Source organism: Delphinus delphis, chromosome 2 (genome assembly GCF_949987515.2).
Source record: "Delphinus delphis chromosome 2, mDelDel1.2, whole genome shotgun sequence".
In the NCBI taxonomy this organism is placed as follows: Eukaryota; Metazoa; Chordata; class Mammalia; order Artiodactyla; family Delphinidae; genus Delphinus; species Delphinus delphis.
In genome coordinates this window covers 160788366-160808869 of record NC_082684.1, presented here as the reverse complement: position 1 = coordinate 160808869, position 20504 = coordinate 160788366, and the positions used below count along the sequence as shown (strand labels likewise).

General features: G+C 38.0%; 1 protein-coding gene across 19 annotated transcripts in view; it reads right to left on the bottom strand.

The window, feature by feature from the left end:
- PARD3 (par-3 family cell polarity regulator) overlaps nt 1–20504 on the bottom strand; it is a 642797-nt gene that overhangs the window by 164740 nt on the left and 457553 nt on the right. For all 19 annotated transcript variants that reach the window (XM_060006131.1, XM_060006137.1, XM_060006132.1 and 16 more), the window contains one exon: nt 17655–17765. In XM_060006131.1, the coding sequence (XP_059862114.1) occupies nt 17655–17765 (111 nt within the window). The remainder of the gene's footprint in view (nt 1–17654; nt 17766–20504) is intronic.

Here is a 20504-nt window from a genome sequence, read left to right as displayed (position 1 = left end):
GCAAGAAACTCCCCACGTACCTGGGTAGGGCAAAAGAAAAAAGAATAAACAGACACGGAAGGATAGGGACGGGTCCTGCACCAGCGGGAGGGAGCTGTGAAGGAGGAAAAGTGTCCACACACCAGGAGCCCCTTCGCGGGCGGAGACTGCGGGTGGCGGAGGGGAAAAGCTTCGGAGCCGCGGAGGAGAGCGGAGCAACAGGGGTGCAGAGGGCAAAGCGGAGAGATTCCCGCACAGAGGATCAGGGCCGACCGGCACTCACCAGCTGGAGAGGCTTGTCTGCTCACCCGCCGGGGCGGGCGGGGCTGGGAGCTGAGGCTCGGGCTTCGGTCGGAGCGCAGGGAGAGGACTGGGGTTGGCGGCGTGAACACAGCCTGCAGGGGGTTAGTGCACCACGGCTAGCCAGGAGGGAGGCCGGGGAAAAGTCTGGAGCTGCCGAAGAGGCAAGAGACATTTTCTTCCCTCTTTGTTTCCTGGTGCGCGAGGAGAAGGGATTAAGAGCGCTGCTTAAAGGAGCTCCTAGGACGGGCTCAAGCCGCGGCTAACAGCGCGGACCCCAGAGATGGGCATGAGACGCTAAGGCTGCTGCTGCTGCCGCCACCAAGAAGCCTGTGTGCAAGCACAGGTCACTCTCCACACCTCCCTTCTGGGGAGCCTGTGCAGCCCGCCACTGCCAGGGTCCCGTGATCCAGGGACAACTTCCCTGGGAAAACGCACGGCGCGCCAACGTCATGCCGGCCTCTGCCGCCGCAGGCCCGCCCCGCACTCCGTGCCCCTCCCTCCCCTCCGGCCTGAGTGAGCCAGAGACCCTGAATCAGCGGCTCCTTTAACCCCGTCCTGCCTGAGCGAAGAACAGACGCCCTCCGGCGACCTACACGCAGAGGCGGGGCCAAATCCAAAGCTGAGCCCCGGCAGCTGTGCGAACAAAGAAGAGAAAGGGAAACCTCTCCCAGCAGCCTCAGGAGCAGCGGATTAAAGCTCCACAATCAACTTGATGTACCCTGCACCTGTAGAATACATGAATAGACAACGAATCATCCCAAATTGAGGAGGTGGACTTTCAGAGCAAGATTTATGATTTTCTTCCCTTTTCCTCTTTTTGTGAGTGTGTATGTGTATGCTTCTGTGTGAGATTTTGTCTGTATAGCTTTGCTTTCACCATATGTCCTGGGGTTCTATCTGTAAGGTTTTTTTACTTAAAAAAATTTTTTTTCTTAATTATTTTTTATTTTATTTTATTTTATCCTCTTTCTTTCTTCTTTCTACTTTCTCTGCCTTTTATTCTGAGCCATGTGGATGAAAGGCTCTTGGTGCTGCAGCCAGGAGTCAGTGCTGTGCCTCTGAGGTGGGAGAGCCAACTTCAGGACACTGGTCCACAAGAGACCTCCCAGCTCCACGTTATATCAAACGGCGAAAATCTCCCAGAGATTTCCATCTCAACACCAGCACCCAGCTTCACTCAACGACCAGCAAGCTACAGTGCTGGACACCCTATGCTAAACAACTAGCAGGACAGGAACACAACCCCACCCATTAGCAGAGAGGCTACCTAAAATCATAATAAGTCCACAGACACCCAAAACACACCAACAGACGTGGACCTGCCCACCAAAAGACAAGATCCAGCCTCATCCACCAGAACACAGGCACTACTTCCCCCCACCAGGAGGCCTACACAACCCACTGAACCAACTTTAGCCACTGGGGACAGACACCAAAAACAATGGGAACTACGAACCTGCAGCCTGCGAAAAGGAGACCCCAAACACAGTAAGATAAGCAAAATGAGAAGACAGAAAAACACACAGCAGATGAAGGAGCAAGATAAAAACCCACCAGACCTAACAAATGAAGAGGAAACAGGCAGTCTACCTGAAAAAGAATTCAGAATAATGATAGTAAGGATGATCCAAAATCTTGGAAATAGAATATACAAAATGCAAGAAACATTTAACAAGGACCTAGAAGAACTAAAGATGAAACAAACAACGATGAACAACACAATAAATGAAATTACAAATACCCTAGATGGGATCAATAGCAGTATAACTGAGGCAGAAGAACGGATAAGTGACCCGGAAGATAAAATAGTGGAAATAACTACTGCAGAGCAGAATAAAGAAAAAAGAATGAAAAGAACTGAGGACAGTCTCAGAGACCTCTGGGACAACATTAAACGCACCAACATTCGAATTATAGCGGTTCCAGAAGAAGAAGAGAAAAAGAAAGGGACTGAGAAAATATTTGAAGAGATTATAGTTGAAAAGTTCCCTAATTTGGGAAAAGAAATAGTTAATCAAGTCCAGGAAGCACAGAGAGTGCCACACAGGATAAATCCAAGGAGAAATATGCCAAGACACATATTAATCAAACTGTCAAAAATTAAATACAAAGAAAACATATTAAAAGCAGCAAGGGAAAAAAAACAAATAACACACAAGGGAATCCCCATAAGGTTAAGAGCTGATCTTTCAGCAGAAACTCTGCAAGCCAGAAGGGACTGGCAGGACATATTTAAAGTGATGAAGGAGAAAAACCTACAACCAAGATTACTCTACCTAGCAAGGATCTCATTCAGATTTGATGGAGAAATTAAAACCTTTACAGACAAGCAAAAGCTGAGAGTTCACCACCACCAAACCAGCTTTACAATAAATGCTAAAGGAACTTCTCTAGGCAAGAAACACAAGAGAAGGAAAAGACCTACAACAACAAACCCAAAACAATTAAGACAATGGGAATAGGAACATATATATCGATAATTACCTTAAATGTAAATGGATTAAATGCTCCCACCAAAAGACACAGACTGGGTGAATGGATATAAAAACAAGACCCATATATATGCTGTCTATGAGAGACCCACTTCAGACCTAGGGACACATACAGACTGAAAGTAAGGGGATGGAAAAAGATATTCCACGCAAATGGAAACCAAAAGAAAGCTGGAGTAGCAGTTCTCATATCAGACAAAATAGACTTTAAAATAAAGACTATTAGAAGAGACAAAGAAGGACACTACATAATGATCAAGGGATCGATCCAAGAAGAAGATATAACAATTGTAAATATTTATGCACCCAACATAGGAGCACCTCAATACAAAAGGCAAATACTAACAGCCATAAAAGGGGAAATCGACAGTAACACATTCATAGTAGGGGGCTTTAACACCCCACTTTCACCAATGGACAGATCATCCAAAATGAAAATAAATAAGGAAACACAAGCTTTAAATGATACATTAAACAAGATGGACTTAATTGATATTTTTAGGACATTCCATCCAAAAACAACAGAATACACATTTTTCTCAAGTGCTCATGGAACATTCTCCAGGATAGATCATATCTTGGGTCACAAATCAAGCCTTGGTAAATTTAAGAAAACTGAAATTGTATCAATTATCTTTTCCGACCACAATGCTATGAGACTAGATATCAACTGCAGGAAATGATCTGTAAAACACACAAACACATGGAGGCTAAACAATACACTACTTAATAACGAAGTAATCACTGAAGAAATCAAAGAGGAAATCAAAAAATACCTAGAAACAAATGACAATGGAGATACGATGACCCAAAATCTATGGGATGCAGCAAAAGCAGTTCAAGAGGGAAGTTTATAGCAATACAATCCTACCTTAAGAAACAGGAAACATCTTGAATAAACAACCTAACCTTGCACCTAAAGCAATTAGAGAAAGAAGAACAAAAAAACCCCCCAGGGCTTCCCTGGTGGCGCAGTGGTTGAGAGTCCACCTGCTGATGCAGGGGACACGGGTTCGTGCCCCGATCCGGGAAGATCCCACATGCCACAGAGTGGCTGGGCCCGTGAGCCATGGCCGCTGAGCCTGTGCATCTGGAGCCTGTGCTCCTCAACGGGAGAGGCCACAACAGTGAGAGGCCCGCATACCGCCAAAAAAAAAAAAAAAAAAAAAAAAAAAACCCCAAAGTTAGCAGAAGGAAAGAAATCATAAAGATCAGATCAGAAATAAATGTAAAAGAAATGAAGGAAACGATAGCAAAGATCAATAAAACTAAAAGCTGGTTCTTTGACAAGATAAACAAAATTGATAAACCATTAGCCAGACTCATCAAGAAAAAAAGGGAGAAGACTCAAATCAATAGAATTAGAAAAGAAAAAGAACAAGTAACAACTGACTCTGCAGAAATACAAAAGATCATGCGACATTACTACAAGCAACTCTATGCCAATAAAATGGACAACCTGGAAGAAATGGACAAATTCTTAGAAATGCACAACCTGCCAAGACTGAATCAGGAAGAAGTAGAAAGTCTGAACAGAACAATCACAAGCACTGAAATTGAAACTGTGATTAAAAATCTTCCAACAAACAAAAGCCCAGGACCAGATGGCTTCACAGGCGAATTCTAACAAACATTTAGAGAAGAGCTAACACCTATCCTTCTCAAACTCTTCCAAAATATAGCAGAGGGAGGAACGCATTCTATGAGGCCACCATCACCCTGATATCAAACCAGACAAGGATGTCACAAAGAAAGAAAACTACAGGCCAATATCACTGATGAACATAGATGCAAAAATCCTCAACAAAATACTAGCAAACAGAGTCCAACAGCACATTAAAAGGATCATACACCATGATCAAGTGGGGTTTATTCCAGGAATGCAAGGATTCTTCAATATACACAAATCAATCAACGTGATACACCATATTAACAAGTTGGAGGAGAAAAACCATATGATCATCTCAATAGATGCAGAGAAAGCTTTTGACAAAATTCAACACCCATTTATGGTAAAAACCCTGCAGAGAGTAGGCATAGAGGGAACTTTCCTCAACATAATAAAGGCAATATATGACAAACCCACAGCCAACATCGTCCTCAATGGTGAAAAACTGAAAGCATTTCCACTAAGATCAGGAACAAGACAAGGTTGCCCACTCTCACCACTCTTATTCAACATAGTTTTTGAAGTTTTAGCCATAGCAATCAGAGAAGAAAAGGAAATAAAATGAATCCAAATCGGAAAAGAAGAAGTAAAGCTGTCACTGTTTGCAGATGACATGATACTATACATAGAGAATCCTAAGGATGCTACCAGAAAACTACTAGAGCTAATCAATGAATTTGGTAAAGTAGCAGGATACAAAATTAATGCACAGAAGTCCCTGGCATTCCCATACACTAATGATGAAAAATCTGAAAGTGAAATCTAGAAAATACTCCCATTTACCACTGCAACAAAAAGAATAAACTATCTAGGAATAAACCTACCTAAGGAGACAAAAGACCTGTATATAGAAAATTATGACACTGATGAAAGAAATTAAAGATGATACAAATAGATGGAGAGATATACCATGTTCTTGGATTGGAAGAATCAACCCTGTGAAAATGACTGTACTACCCAAAGCAATCTACAGATTCAATGCAATCCCTATCAAACTACCACTGGCATTTTTCACAGAACTAGAACAAAAAATTTCACAATTTGTATGGAAACACAAAAGTCCCTGAATAGCCAAAGCAATCTTGAGAACGAAAAACGGAGCTGGAGGAATCAGGCTCCCTGACTTCAGACTATACTACAAAGCTACAGTAATCAAGACAGTATGGTACTGGCACAAAAACAGAAATATAGATCAATGGAACAGGATAGAAAGCCCAGAGATAAACCCATGCACATATGGTCACCTTATCTTTGATAAAGGAGGCAGGAATGTACAGTGGAGAAAGGACAGCCTCTTCAATAAGTGGTGCTGGGAAAACTGGACAGGGTACATGTAAAAGTATGAGATTAGATCACTCCTTAACACCATACACAAAAATAAACTCAAAATGGATTAAAGACCTAAATGTAAGGCCAGAAACTATCAAACTCTTAGAGGAAATCATAGGCAGAACACTCTATGACATAAATCACAGCAAGGTCCTTTTGGACCCACCTCCTAGAGAAATGGAAATAAAAACAAAAATAAACAAATGGGACCTAATGAAACTTCGAAGCTTTTGCACAGCAAAGGAGACCATAAAAAGACCAAAAGACAACCCTCAGAATGGGAGAAAATATTTGCAAATGAAGCAACTGACAAAGGATTAATCTCCAAAATTTACAAGCAGCTCATGCAGCTCAATAAGAAAAAAACAAACAACCCAATCCAAAAATGGGCAGAAGACCTAAATAGACATTTCTCCGAAGAACATATTGCCAACAAACACATGAAAGAATGCTCGACCTCATTAATCATTAGAGAAATGCAAATCAAAACTACAATGAAATATCATCTCACACTGGTCAGAGTGGCCATCATCAAAAAATCTAGAAACAATAAATGCTGGAGAGGGTGTGGAGAAAAGGGAACCCTCTTGCACTGCTGGTGGGAATGTGAATTGGTACAGCCACTATGGAGAACAGTATGGAGGTTCCTTAAAAAACTAAAAATAGAACTACCATATGACCCAGCAATCCCACTACTGGGCATACACCCTGAGAAAACCATAATTCAAAAAGAGTCATGTACCAAAATGTTCATTGCAGCTCTGTTTACAATAGATAGGAGATGGAAACAACTTAGGTGTCCAGCATCGGATGAATGGATAAAGAAGATGTGGCACATATATACAATGGAATATTACTCAGCCATAAAAAGAAATGAAATTGAGTTATTTGTACTGAGGTGGACGGACCCAGAGTCTGTCATACAGAGTGAAATAAGTCAGAAAGAGAAAGACAAATACCATATGCTAAACACATATATATGGAATGTAAGAAAAAAAAATGTCATGAAGAACCTAGGGGTAAGACAGGAATAAAGACACAGACCTACTAGAGAACGGACTTGAGGATATGGGGAGGGGGAAGGGTGAGCTGTGACAAAGTGAGAGAGTGGCATGGACATATATACACTACCAAACGTAAAATCGATAGCTAGTGGGAAGCAGCCACATAGCACAGGGAGATCAGCTCCGTGCTTTGTGACCGCCTGGATGGGTGGGATAGGGAGGGTGGGAGGGAGATGCAAGAGGGAGGAGATATGGGAACATATGTATATGTATAACTGATTCACTTTGTTATAAAGCAGAAACTAACACACCAGTTTAAAACAATTATAGTCCAATAAAGATGTAAAAAAAAAAGATTTCCTTTATGTAACATTATTGAAATGACAAAATTATAGACACGGTGAACAGATTAATGGTGCTAATCTGTAAGCAAGGGGTGAGTGGGACTATAAAAGGAGATACTTGTGATGAAATAATTCTGTTTCTTGATTGCAGTGGTGGTTACATGAATCTACACATGTGATAAGATGACACAGAACTATACACACAGGTGGTATCAATGTCAACTTCCTGGTTTCAATATTGTATTATACTTATGTAAGTTGTAACACCCATAAGAGAAGTAGGAACTCAAATTCTAATGTCAAATTTATCTAAATTTATAGTAGATTTTTTACTGTAGTCTACTTATTCATTTAGGAGCAAATATGACAGTCGAGGATGGCATTATAGAAGCTGATACCATGAAATACTAGATATCCACAATAAAAAAGTTTATAAGTTCAGAGATAATTTTATTCTTTGCACCATACTGTCTTTTTGACTCTATTCAGCCAGAAAAACTTTCAAGAGAGGGAAATGACTTCTTTCTTCAACTCAGTGGGGTATTATTTTGAAGCTCAATTAGGATCACTTATCTCACAACCCACTTTACTACTATATTTGGTCACCATCGGACAATCACCTAATCATAGGTAATATTCAGGGTGAGTGGGCATTCACACAAGTCTTGAAGTTTGGGAACCCAAAGAAATTTGAGGGGCTATATTAGAAATAAAGCCAAAACTTCTGAATTTGGAGAACCTGTTGAAACCAAAGGGAGTGATTTGGATTGGTTTAAAAATGATTGACCAATCCAAAAATGGGCAGAAGACCTAAATAGACATTTCTCCAAAGAAGATATACAGACTGCCAACAAACACATGAAAGAATGCTCAACATCATTAATCATTAGAGAAATGCAAATCAAAACTACAATGAGATATCATCTCACACCAGTCAGAATGGCCATCATCAATAAATCTAGAAACAATAAATGCTGGAGAGGGTGTGGAGAAAAGGGAACCCTCTTGCACTGCTGGTGGGAATGTGAATTGGTTCAGCCACTATGGAGAACAGTATGGAGGTTCCTTAAAAAACTACAAATAGAACTACCATATGACCCAGCAATCCCACTACTGGGCATATACCCTGAGAAAACCGAAATTCAAAAAGAGTCATGTACCAAAATGTTCATCGCAGCTCTATTTACAATAGCCCGGAGATGGAAACAACCTAAGTGCCCATCATCGGATGAATGGATAAAGAAGATGTGGCACATATATACAATGGAATATTACTCAGCCATAAAAAGAAACGAAATTGAGCTATTTGTAATGAGGTGGATAGACCTAGAGTCTGTCATACACAGTGAAGTAAGTCAGAACGAAAAAGACAAATACAGTATGCTAACACATATATATGGAATTTAAGAAAAAAAAAATGTCATGAAGAACCTAGGGGTAAGGCAGGAATAAAGACGCAGACCTCCTAGAGAACGGACTTGAGGTTATGGGGAGGGGGAAGGGTGAGCTGTGACGGGGCGAGAGAGAGTCATGGACATATACACACTAACAAACGTAGTAAGGTAGATAGCTAGAGGGAAGCAGCCGCATGGCACGGGGATATTGGCTCGGTGCTCTGTGACAGCCTGGAGGGGTGGGATAGGGAGGGTGGGAGGGAGGGAGACGCAAGAGGGAAGAGATATGGGAACATATGTATATGTATAACTGATTCACTTTGTTATAAAGCAGAAACTAACACACCATTGTAAAGTAATTATACCCCAATAAAGATGTTAATAAAAAAATAAAAAAAAAAAAAATAAATAAAAAAAAAAAATAAAAAAAAAAAAATAAAAATGATTGAACCCTGTGGTTGGCTAAAAGTGAAACTATTCTTGCTTACTGAGGTTGGAAAGTGTGGCACTGTTAAGCCATCAGAAAAAGAGAATAGGAACAGTCTCTTCTCAAGGGAAGCACGAAACCTAGATAATCTCCCCAAACTACTTACACATCAGTTTCAACGTATTATTGATGGGTCCTGTATTTGAATACTCTTTTGTTCCAAATTACACAGAAACTCATGTTGACTGGAGTCAATTTCTGAGAAGTCAATGGCTCAGAAGAAATGCTTAGTGGCATGAGGAACAAATCATAAATGCCAGTTCTCAATTGCTTTCTTTTACCCAAAGCTGCACATTATTACTAATTGTCACTCATCACTACATCCAATAAACATTACAGTCACATCTACAGTACCTTCTAAAAACACTGATTTTTTTTTCCTTAAGCTCCAATAACATAAGAAATTACATTTTTATTGTTTACCTTGTCATTACCAATAAATTTATCCCCAAAGTTATAAAAGTTGTTTGTATCCCTCCTTTCCATGCTAGTGGTTCATACTTTTGACGGAAACCTTAGAATAAAACTACAGTATAACTGTGGCCACCGACGGTGGGACTGGCCACAAAGGACTGACAAATCTGGTTATTAGCCTGAACCAATGTGTATTTCAAAGTTCATCGTAGAAATCAATGCTAATGAAGCTTGCTGTGCAAATGGCACTAAAAAGTAGAGTTTTAAAAGGAGGAATGCACTGTGGTTTTGGTGCATTTTAGTGACAGTTCAGTCAACAAAAGACACACAATGATTTTATTACATACTTTTACATTTGAATGTCTTGTTTATTATAAAGTGAGAAAAGGGACTTTGCAACACAACCAAAAGTTATATATACATGTTGTATATTTTCATGTTCACGTTTACATTTCATTTTCATATTTTTCTTATTTCAGAAAAAAAAATTTGGCTCAGAGGAGAAAATAGTTTTGTTTAAGGAGAATAGCATAGTTTAAGGAAACTTTAAAAAAAAGAGGGTATCTTGCAGTGTAGCCCTTAACAGTTCCAGATGGTCAATGCTATAAAAGGACACCCCCTCCACCCTTTTACGGTGACCCTGGGGTCACAAATTATCTCTAAGATGTAAGAGTCATCCGTTTTTCTGAACAGTCAGGTTGTTGTTTAGCATTATCCATCTAATTCTTCTCGGGCCAAACCTCACCAATGACAAAAGTAACTGATTAGCCCAAAACTTAGCCAAAGAAATAAATGTCTATTGCTTTAAGCAGTCCAGAAAGTCATTCTGAGCCATAAACAAGAGAACCATTCTGAGGTTTAAATGATGGCAGACAGCTGTTCTGACATTGATGGGCAACATCTTCACGCACTATTTCCCTGTTCTTGGAATGTTAACAAAAATATTAAAACAACCATTAAAACTTTTTAAACTTTTTACTAAGACTTTTTAAAATGTTAGTAAAGAATTCATCATTTCAATTTGGTATGTTCAAACATAAATATTCATATCTTTCTTTTTTGTTAGAAAAATAACAGTCTTTTCCATTATGAAAATGAAATTGCCTTGAACCTGCATAGGAAAGGATACACAAAATAATGTAATATACTAAATAAAGTAATAAGGTTAATTTCTTTCCTGCTGTCACTAAATTCATGCTAACGGTCTCTCTTCAGCTTGACATCAATTAATGATTTTCATTCCAGACTCGTTGCAGTGTTCACTACCCTTTTCTCTAATTAAAATGGATGATGCATGAGGAGGATAAAACACACAAGACTTCTGTTCTTGTAACATTTCTATTCATTAGAATTTTTGTTTTTACAATAAATGGCTTCTAGCACTAATTGCAGTAGAGTAAAATGAAAATAACTTTTTTATGACTATGAAGTATAGTTTTTCTATAGCCAGAAAAGATATAAGGCTTGAGAAGCACGACTGAAGAACAACTTCTCATGATGGAAAAATCAATGGTTACTTCAATTACTCTGCTGTATCCAAAATACTTCCACTTCCAAAGCTATGAAGCCTCAATATATGGAATGTATTGAATCATGCATTTTTTAAAAAGACTCCAAGAAGCAGAAAGTAACCTTTAATGATTTTAATATTAAAAAAACAAAACACTTTTAACATCTACAGAAGATAGAATATACTAATATTAGTTTAACATAAAAATTAAAATAAACTTCAGATTGCTACATATTAGATAAGGGTTAACTATCTTCAAAAGAGTATTTAAGAGCTTGAAATCAACTCTTTTGGGAAACATTTTCCCCCAACTTATTGCACTACCATCCAGAAGCCTCAGGCTGGGAGTAAATTTCCTGGATCTTTCCCCAATAATATTTCCTCTCTCTAAAAATCAGTATTATAGAAATTCGTCAAATAAAACCCAATTTCATGGCAGAATGAAATTTAAGCTACAAGGCAACTGGAAAAAAACAGTTCGATTTAATAGCAGTCTGTGTGCAACTGAATGTTTTATTTGCCCCTCAAAATACTTCAGCAAATGGCAGATGTCAGAAATCTTCAATTTTCAGCTTACCTTGCTGGGCAAATCTACCTGCCACCTACCAAGATGTAAGCTGCCAATGTGGTGTCTATACTGAGTTCCCCAAAGAAGGCCAATATCCCACTAAATTTGAAAACACAGTTATAATTTTAAGTAGGATTTTAATACTTGTGTAATATTGGGGCAAAAGTTGATTTGAAAAGAAAAGCCTTCCACATTCTGAATGGGGCCTTAAAAAAAATTATTGAGCAGGAGCAACTGTTTTAAAGATAGATTTGCATTCAAGGGAAGAAGGTAAGGTGTTGAAATCCACAGTGGTACCTTATAATAAAGAGGTGGGGGGCGGCGGGGGGCAGTTAAATTTCATCCCTCAAAGCTAAAATGAGATGATAGCAGTTTTATAATATAAAATGGTTAAAAGTTGAAAAAGAGATCAAAGAACAGCATTCACAGAGGCAGTACTAATCACTAATACAACCACAACTTTTCCAGAATCTAAGCAGTTACAAGAATGCGCACCCACTGCGAGCCCTGTACCTGAGCGCGGATGCAGAATTTTTCCATTTTGCTAAATTCATAAGTTCTTGGGAACTAGATCTAGACCCCAAATTACCATCTCTATGAAGTGTTCGTTATTAACTCTAGCCCCCCAACCTCTTCCCTTCCCAAAGCCCTGTGGCCACCAAATTTCACAATTGATTATATGTCTTACGTTGATTTTTTAATATTATGAGGTTTAAATCTTTTCTCCCTCTTAACAAAGGCAAGGAATCCCTGAGAGAGGAACAATTATAATAATAATAAAAAATGTATACCATCATTTTATGTACTTAATATATCGTGAACAACAAAAATTTCTCTTTTACGCTAATAAAACGCTAGAATGATATTTCACTAAGCAAAACACACACACATACACTCTCTCTCTCTCTCTCATAGATACTTGCTCATTCACTCACATCATGTTGGAGCTTTCACAAGCGTCAAAGCACCTACAATTATTTCCAACTCAAAGAGAAGCTACAATGCCAAATACATCTAAGACAGGTCTCATCAAAAATAAAACTGCCTCTCCTACTCCAGTTACATACAGACTGTCAATAAAATCTGTTCCAATTTGCCCAAGTATTGGTCTATTTTAGACTTCCACAAAGTTAATAGATTCTTTAAAAATTTGTTCACTTGCACAATAAATTCTTAAAATATGTCTGATGAACTAATCTCATCGATCAGAACTGACTTTTCTGAAGGATTTAAGAGGTCAGAGAAAATATGAAGAACTCTGCTAGATGATAGAAAAATACAGTTTTTCTAATAAAAGGTTAAATTTTAAAAGTCAAGCTGTGTTTCAATGACAATATGTGACCTGCATGCAAAAATTATCCAGGATATCTGGGTTCTGATGCCAGAATTTGGGGAATCTGAACACTAAGTTTCAAGCCAAAAGGAGTGAAAATTGCTTATTTTTTCAGATGCACAGGGAATGCACCTATTATTGCTATACAGTTTATTCCTTCTGTAATTTCACTAATTTTTTATTCATGCATTTTAAAGAAACTTTACTACTACATTATGATACATATTGTTTAAATGTTAATTTCTGCAAAAACTAATAAACATATATCATCTTTGAAAAGGATCTTATCAACTAAGAAAGACCACAAAAAAGTTTTTATCAAAATTTCAAGTATTTACTCAAAGCAGATATTGGGAACAGTTGGTAAAACTGAAAAGAGAAATGCCAGTGATTGGAAACTGGAGGCAAAAATGCCACAAAGCATTCCAAAATGACACACCCAGAACCGGGAGTGCACCACTACGGACAAAGATAGTTCAACGGCCAGGTATTGAAAGCACAAGGCTTTTAAGGTGATTATCACTTTGAATAATGGAACATTTTAAGCCATAAGTCCTTAGGAGATTTATAAATAATCTTCATATTATGGAAGAATTTCATAAGAAATTCATTAACTTTTTCATGTCTCCACTAGAAGCATTCAGTCTCCTTGAAAATATTTCCAACTTACAAGGTAGATATAGATAATAATATCATCATGGGTATAGCCTGCTGAGTAACAACAAAACATAAGCCAGTTAAAGTTATAAATCTCATTTAATAGAATGAATAACATATGAGGTAAATATTATTTGAGAACTGGGGAATTTGGCCAGTTATCACAGCTAAAATTTCATCTTTCAGACCTTATTTCCTTCTTTCTGTCCTTCCTTCCCATCCATCCTGTTCATACAACCTTGGCCTTGTTCCAGAAAACATTTAACATGATTTTCTAAAACTGTATGAAAATGCAAAATAAATCAAAATGAAAATAGCTGTTAACTATTGAAAATAGATGTCAGCTTCTTAAAAGTACATGTGTGGAAATATGTATTGTATAGGAAAAAAATGAGAATGGCATAGACCAGTATGTTAACAGTGGTGTTATTACGGGCAAATTTTTGTTTTCCTGTTTTATGGGTTTTTTTTCAAATTTTCTGTAGAATTGGAATTAGAATAAATTTAGAATTAGACCTTAAAAAGATATATGTTTTAGGGCTTCCCAGGTGGCGCAGTGGTTGAGAGTCCACCTGCTGATGCAGGGGACGGGTTCGTGCCCCGGTCTGGGAAGATCCCACATGCTGCAGAGCGGCTGGGCCCATGAGCCATGGCTGCTGAGCCTGCGCGTCTGGAGCCTGTGCTCCGCAACAGGAGAGGCCACAACAGTGGGAGGGAGGCCTGCCTACGGCAAAAAACAAACAAACGAAAAAAGATATATATATATATTTTTTTTTGCTGTATGTGGGCCTCTCACTGCTGTGGCCTCTCTCGTCGCGGAGCACAGGCTCCGGACGCGCAGGCTCAGTGGCCATGGCTCATGGGCCCAGCCGCTCCGCGGCATGTGGGGTCCTCCCAGACTGGGGCATGAACCCATCACCCGTGCATCGGCAGGCGGACTCTCAACCACTGCGCCACCAGGGAAGCCCCAAGATATATGTTTTAAACAGATGAGAAACATGTGGGAAAGAGAGAATTGGAAAAAAAAAAAAAAAAAAAAAAAAAAAAAAGATGTTTCAGGGATAAGATTCCCAAAACAGAAGCCATAAAGTAGAGGAAGGTCACAGCACTGGCTCAGAACTTGCTCACAGTTTTATGAAACAATCAACTCTGACAATCCCATTTAGAATTGTACCAAAGAGAATAAAGTCTAAATAAAAATAACTCGGAATAAATCTAACTAAGGAAGTATTAGACACTGATGCAAGAAAGTGAAGACAACAAAGACAGATGGAAAAATGTACCATGTCCATGGACTGGAAGAATCAATATTGCTAAAATGACCATACTACCCAAGGCAATCTAGATTCAATCCAATGCCTATCAACTTACCAATGGCATTTTTCACAGAACTAGAACAAATAATTCTAAAATTTGTATGGAAACACAAAAGACCTCAAACAGCCAAAAAAATCTTAAGAAAGAAGAACAAAGCTGGAAGTATCACTCTCTCTGATTTCAAATTATACTACAAAGCTATAGTAATCAAAACAGTATAGTAATGGCACAAAAGCACACACAGATCAATGGAATAGAATGGTGAGTCCAGAAATGAACCCACACTCATATGGGCAGTTAATCTACTAAAAAGGAGGCAAGAATATACAACAAGGAAAAGACAGCTTCTTCAATAAATGGTGTTGGGAAAACTAGACAGCTACATGCAAAAGGATCAAACTGGACTACTCTCTCCATCCATGCACAAAAATAAACTCAAAATGGATTGAAGACTTAAACATAAGACCTGAAACCATAAAACTCCTAGAAGAAGGCATAGGCAGAGCGCTCTTCGATATTGCTCCTAGCAATATTTTTTTGGATATGTCTCCTCAGGCAAGGGAAACAAAAGCAAAGATAAACAAAGGACTATATCAAAGTGAAAAGCTTTTACACAGCAAAGGAAACTATATCAACAAAACAAAGAGGCTGCCTACTGAATAGGAGAAGATATTTGCAAATGATATATACAATAAGGGGTTAATATTCAAAACAAACAAAGAACTCAACATAAAAAAAAACAAAAAACAAAAAATACCTAAATAATAAATGGGCAGAAAACCTAAATAGACATTTTTCCAAAGAAAACATACAGATGGCCAACAAGTGAATGAAAAATGCTCAACATCTCTAATCATCAGGTAAATGCAAATCAAAACCACAATGAGATATCACCTCACACCTGTCAAAATAGTTATTATCAAACAAATAACAGGTGTTGGAGAAGATGTGGAGAAAAGAGAACCCTTGTACACTGTTGGTGGGAATGTAAGTAGGTGCAGCCACTGTGTAAAACAAAATAGAGGTTTCTTTTTTTTTTTTTTTTTTTTTGCGGTATGTGGGCCTCTCACTGTTGTGGCCTCTCCCGTTGCGGAGCACAGGTTCCGGATGCACAGGCTCAGCAGCCATGGCTCACCGGCCCAGCCACTCTGCGGCATGTGGGATCTTACCGGACCGGGGCATGGACCCGTGTCCCCTGCATCAGCAGGTGGACTCTCAACCACTGCGCCACCAGGGAAGCCCTAAAATAGAGGTTTCTTAAAAGACAAAAAAATAGAACTACTGTATGATCCAGCAATTCCACTTCTGGGCATTTATCCCAAGAAAATGAAAACACTAATTCAGAAAGATAAATGCACCTCTCTGTTTAGCGGCATTATTTATAATTGCCAAGATATGGAAGCAAACTAAGTGTCCATCAACAGATGAATGGATAAAGAAGATGTGGTATAACAATGGAATATTACTCAGTCATAAAAAAGAATGAAATCTTGCCATTTGCAACAACATGGATGGACCTAAAGGGTATTATACTAAGTGACAGAGAAAGACAAATACCATAGGGTTTCACTTATATGTGGAATCTATAAAACAAAACAAATGAACAAACGTAACTAAACAGAAACAGTCACAAATACAGAGAACAAACAGTGATTGTCAGAGGAGAGGGCGTTGCAGGGAGGAGAGAAATAAGGAGGTGAAATTGTCAGAGGTGAGGGAGGTTAAGAGGTACAAACTTTCAGTTACAAAATAAATAAGTCACAGGTATAAAATGTACCGTGTGGGGAATATAGTCAATAATTATGTAATAGAGAGCCCGCACACAGCAACGAAGACCCAACACAGCCAAAAAAAAAAAAAAAACAGAATGAGATCAAAGGTATCACTACTCTAGAATTATGGTAAGAATACCACACTTGGTCTTAGAGATGCTGGGTTACAGTCCTAAACTGTGGATGATATTTAGCTTTATAGCCTTAATGAAGGCTTCTGATGCTCCTGATACCCCAGATTATTAAAAGTAAAAGAGGCATGGTAGCTCTTGCTATGGCAGCTTGAAATGAAATAGCTGCTACAGAGAAGCTCACTCCAAGCCTGCAAACTCTAATAATACAAGGGTGAGATGATTCTCTCATCCCCCCACGAGTTACAATGAGAAAAATTCTAATTGCTCATAAAATGGTTTTCAAGTGTCTGCTTCAAGTAACTTCTCATTTATTTCACTGGTCTTTGGGTTTCCAACATGAAATGACTCAACAATAGATAATAATCTTTCTGGAAGAGATGGAGTAAAATTTAAGTAAAAACTGTCACACAAAATATGATAGCAAAATAGGAGAAAAAAGAAATAGATGTCAGATTTGATAGGAAAACAACATAGTAAAAAACCAACAGCCTCCTCAATTCTTATTAGAAATCAAAATATTTTAAATGAGATATAAAAACTCAGAGTTTTATTTCCAGATGAGCATTTCTTTACAAGTATTATAATATACTGTATACTCATAGATGAATTAGACAGAATTTTACACATTTTTTGTGATTTTAAGTGATCATTCATTGATTTATTGATCATTAGTTGATTTATTCATCTCATATGCCCTACCATCTCCTATACAAAGATCTTAACTAAAACCAATAAAATTCATTTTAATGCCTCAAATAAATATAAGGTTTTTTCTTTCAATCGTTCTTTATGTTGTATTCATCCAACCATCAGTATCTGGATTGACACAGAAAAAAACAAAAATAAAATAAATGCAATTTCTTTATATTAAAAAGAAAAGAAAGAAAGAGTAGAAAGGAACAAAAGAGCCTCCCTCTAATAAGGTTCAACCAAATAACTGAAATCTACCTTTCCTGCTCCTGCTTCATCCGTACTCTCTCCTCTTCTGATGTAAGGGAGTCCTGCATTTTTATTTTACCCGTTTTCTCAATCTTGTCATCTTTTCGATGTTTGCCAAACCTGTTGATAACAAAAAATTCTAACTTGTCAATATATACAAAACGCGTTGTCATTCTTTTGGGATAAAGACCTATGCACTCAATGAAGTGTGAGCATCCTCAAAATGAGGCCCCAGTGTCTCCTGCCCAGTATTAATATTTTCAATCAGATTACTTTAATCCTTTTTAATTAGAACTTTCCAGAGAAAACCCTTTTTGGAAATGGCCTCCATACCCATTTTTCTTTAGGCAACACAAAAATAACAACAAAATTCTTGCAGTTCATTCTTATTAAACACACAATCCATAAAGGTATAGAACAGAGTGCCGAGTACATCAGGTGTGGAGGATAAAACTCTGCATCAGAGTGGGGTTTTTTTAGGACTGCAGAATGATAATCCACAATCATCTTTTTTTTTTTTTTTTTTTGCGGTACACGGGCCTCTCACTGTTGTGGCCTCTCCCGTTGCGGAACATAGGCTCCGGACGCGCAGGCTCAGCGGCCATGGCTCACGGGCCCAGCCGCTCCGCGGCACGTGGGATCTTCCCGGACCGGGGCACGAACCCGTGTCCCCTGCATCGGCAGGAGGACCCTCAACCACTGTGCCACCAGGGAGGCCCCCACAATCATCTTTTTAATGATCTCTCCATAAACAACTATTCTTTATTTTCACAGTCAGTTTTATTGGCAACATTCCTCATAGTCTAAACACTGACAAACAAGGTCACATTTGCAAGGTTCAAAGTAGAAAGGATAATTTACACTGTGATCGTACTTTGGGCTTATTAAACTGAAAGCTTTAAGGAAGTCTCAACAAATACTGTTCCTAAATCTGATGAAAAGCTATCGCCGAATGTGGCATCTTTGACTTGGAAATCTGTATCTGATCAAAAACAAACATGAGGAACAAACACGCAATTCAAAAACAGTGCACACACATTTCCACATATGGGCCCTGAATTCGAGGCTCTCCAAAAAAACACTAATATTATTCCCTTCGGGCATCCAAAATACCTTAGAAACCTCAGACTTGGTATCCATCCTTTTTCCTGCTCTGTTACTTTTCTCTACTTTTCTCCAGACCATGTTGCCTGGAAGGCATGTGTTCCATCCCCTGAAATAATATTCATCTGTAGTGATTTGGTCACCAGATGTTTCAAAAAAGAAATCTTTTATAGACAGTTACTCAACTAAGCATTCATAAATATATAAAGTATACCAAGCATTTTCTGAGCACAAAGTAGGAATCTGGCTTATGGTGACAATTAATCATATTGAAAAAGAGACGAGTAAAAGAGTTGGTCCAAAGCTGATATAAAATAGAAAAAAGTATCTCAATTACTGGTGTGGCTGGGAGCATATGTCTTTCTTTTTTGATATAAATCTGATGTCAAATACCGGTTTATACAGGAAGTGTACATGGGAATATCTCATGGGTTCACCAAAGTAACACTATGTTGGAAATAAGTAAGGGAAAGCATTCTCAAGATGTTAAAATAGAAAAAAGTTAAAGTCTCACCACCACTATTCCTTCAAAATTATGTGTATTATTAAATGGCATTGAAAACTGCCTGTAAAATAAAGCATAAAGCAAATCTACCCTTAACTTTTAATGTTATTTAGAAATTAGAAGATCATTTCAGCGGCAAAAAAGAAGAAAAAAAAAAAAAGAAAAGAAAAGAGAAACTCCCTGGGAACTTAAGCCCCGAAAATGATGATGTCTTACAGGGGAGAAACTATGTACTATGCTTTTAAAACTAATAAATACAAAGCATTAAAGATAAAAACTTCCTTTTTCCGTTGTTTTTGTCAATATATCAATAATGCCTAAGAGTTAAGCATAATGATTGTCTTTATAGAATGAATTAATAAATGAAAGAGCAAACATAAACAACTGATACGTCCCAGGAGAAGCCAACATTTGACAAAAATTTATTGAGCAGCTAAGGACAGGGCTAGACAAATTCATTCAAGTGTCATCAGCACGTAGATGGTATTTAAAGCCCATGTGAATCCCATCATGAAAATTCTGCAACATTGAGGCACCTGGAAATATAAAATGTATTAAATTCTAACTTCAAGAAAAGCATCAAGTTCAAATCTTAATACATGACATTTATTTTTTTTAATTGGAGTATAATTGCTTTACAATGTTGTGTTAGTTTATACTATACAATGAAGTGAATCAGCTATATGTGACATTTTACTTGTAATACAGATTCCTAAAGGTAAATCATTTAACCATTTAGTTTTTCAGTTCATAAATATCCTTCAAACAATACAACGTTGCCATATTGACCTGTTTTGTTGGTGTTGCTGGTTCACATTCTAGATTACATACATTCAACCCTGTACCATATTTGAGAAACACTACCATGATACAAGATATATCATCTATCTTTACCAAAAGGTACAGTTTAATCTTCCAAGAAGAATCTGCCCTTTGAGTTAATAATGTGGGGAAAAATTGACGTGGTTGACTTTCCCATGTTTTCAAGCAGTTTTGATATTTTCAACCCAAAACCTAACACTGAATTTAATCAGCTATTGTTAAAATCTTTTTTAAAATGGTCTTCGTCCTATTTTGTGAAGAAAGTTTCAGTTTTCTATCTCAGTCTACCAACTTTCAGTTTTTTATCTCAAATACACATGATTAAAAAGAAAAAAAGAAACAAACCTATGAATCCCAACTCATATTTAGGAAGTGAATTTTTTTCTCATTGTATTTGATGTCAAAATATTAGTTTTCTCAACTGCCTC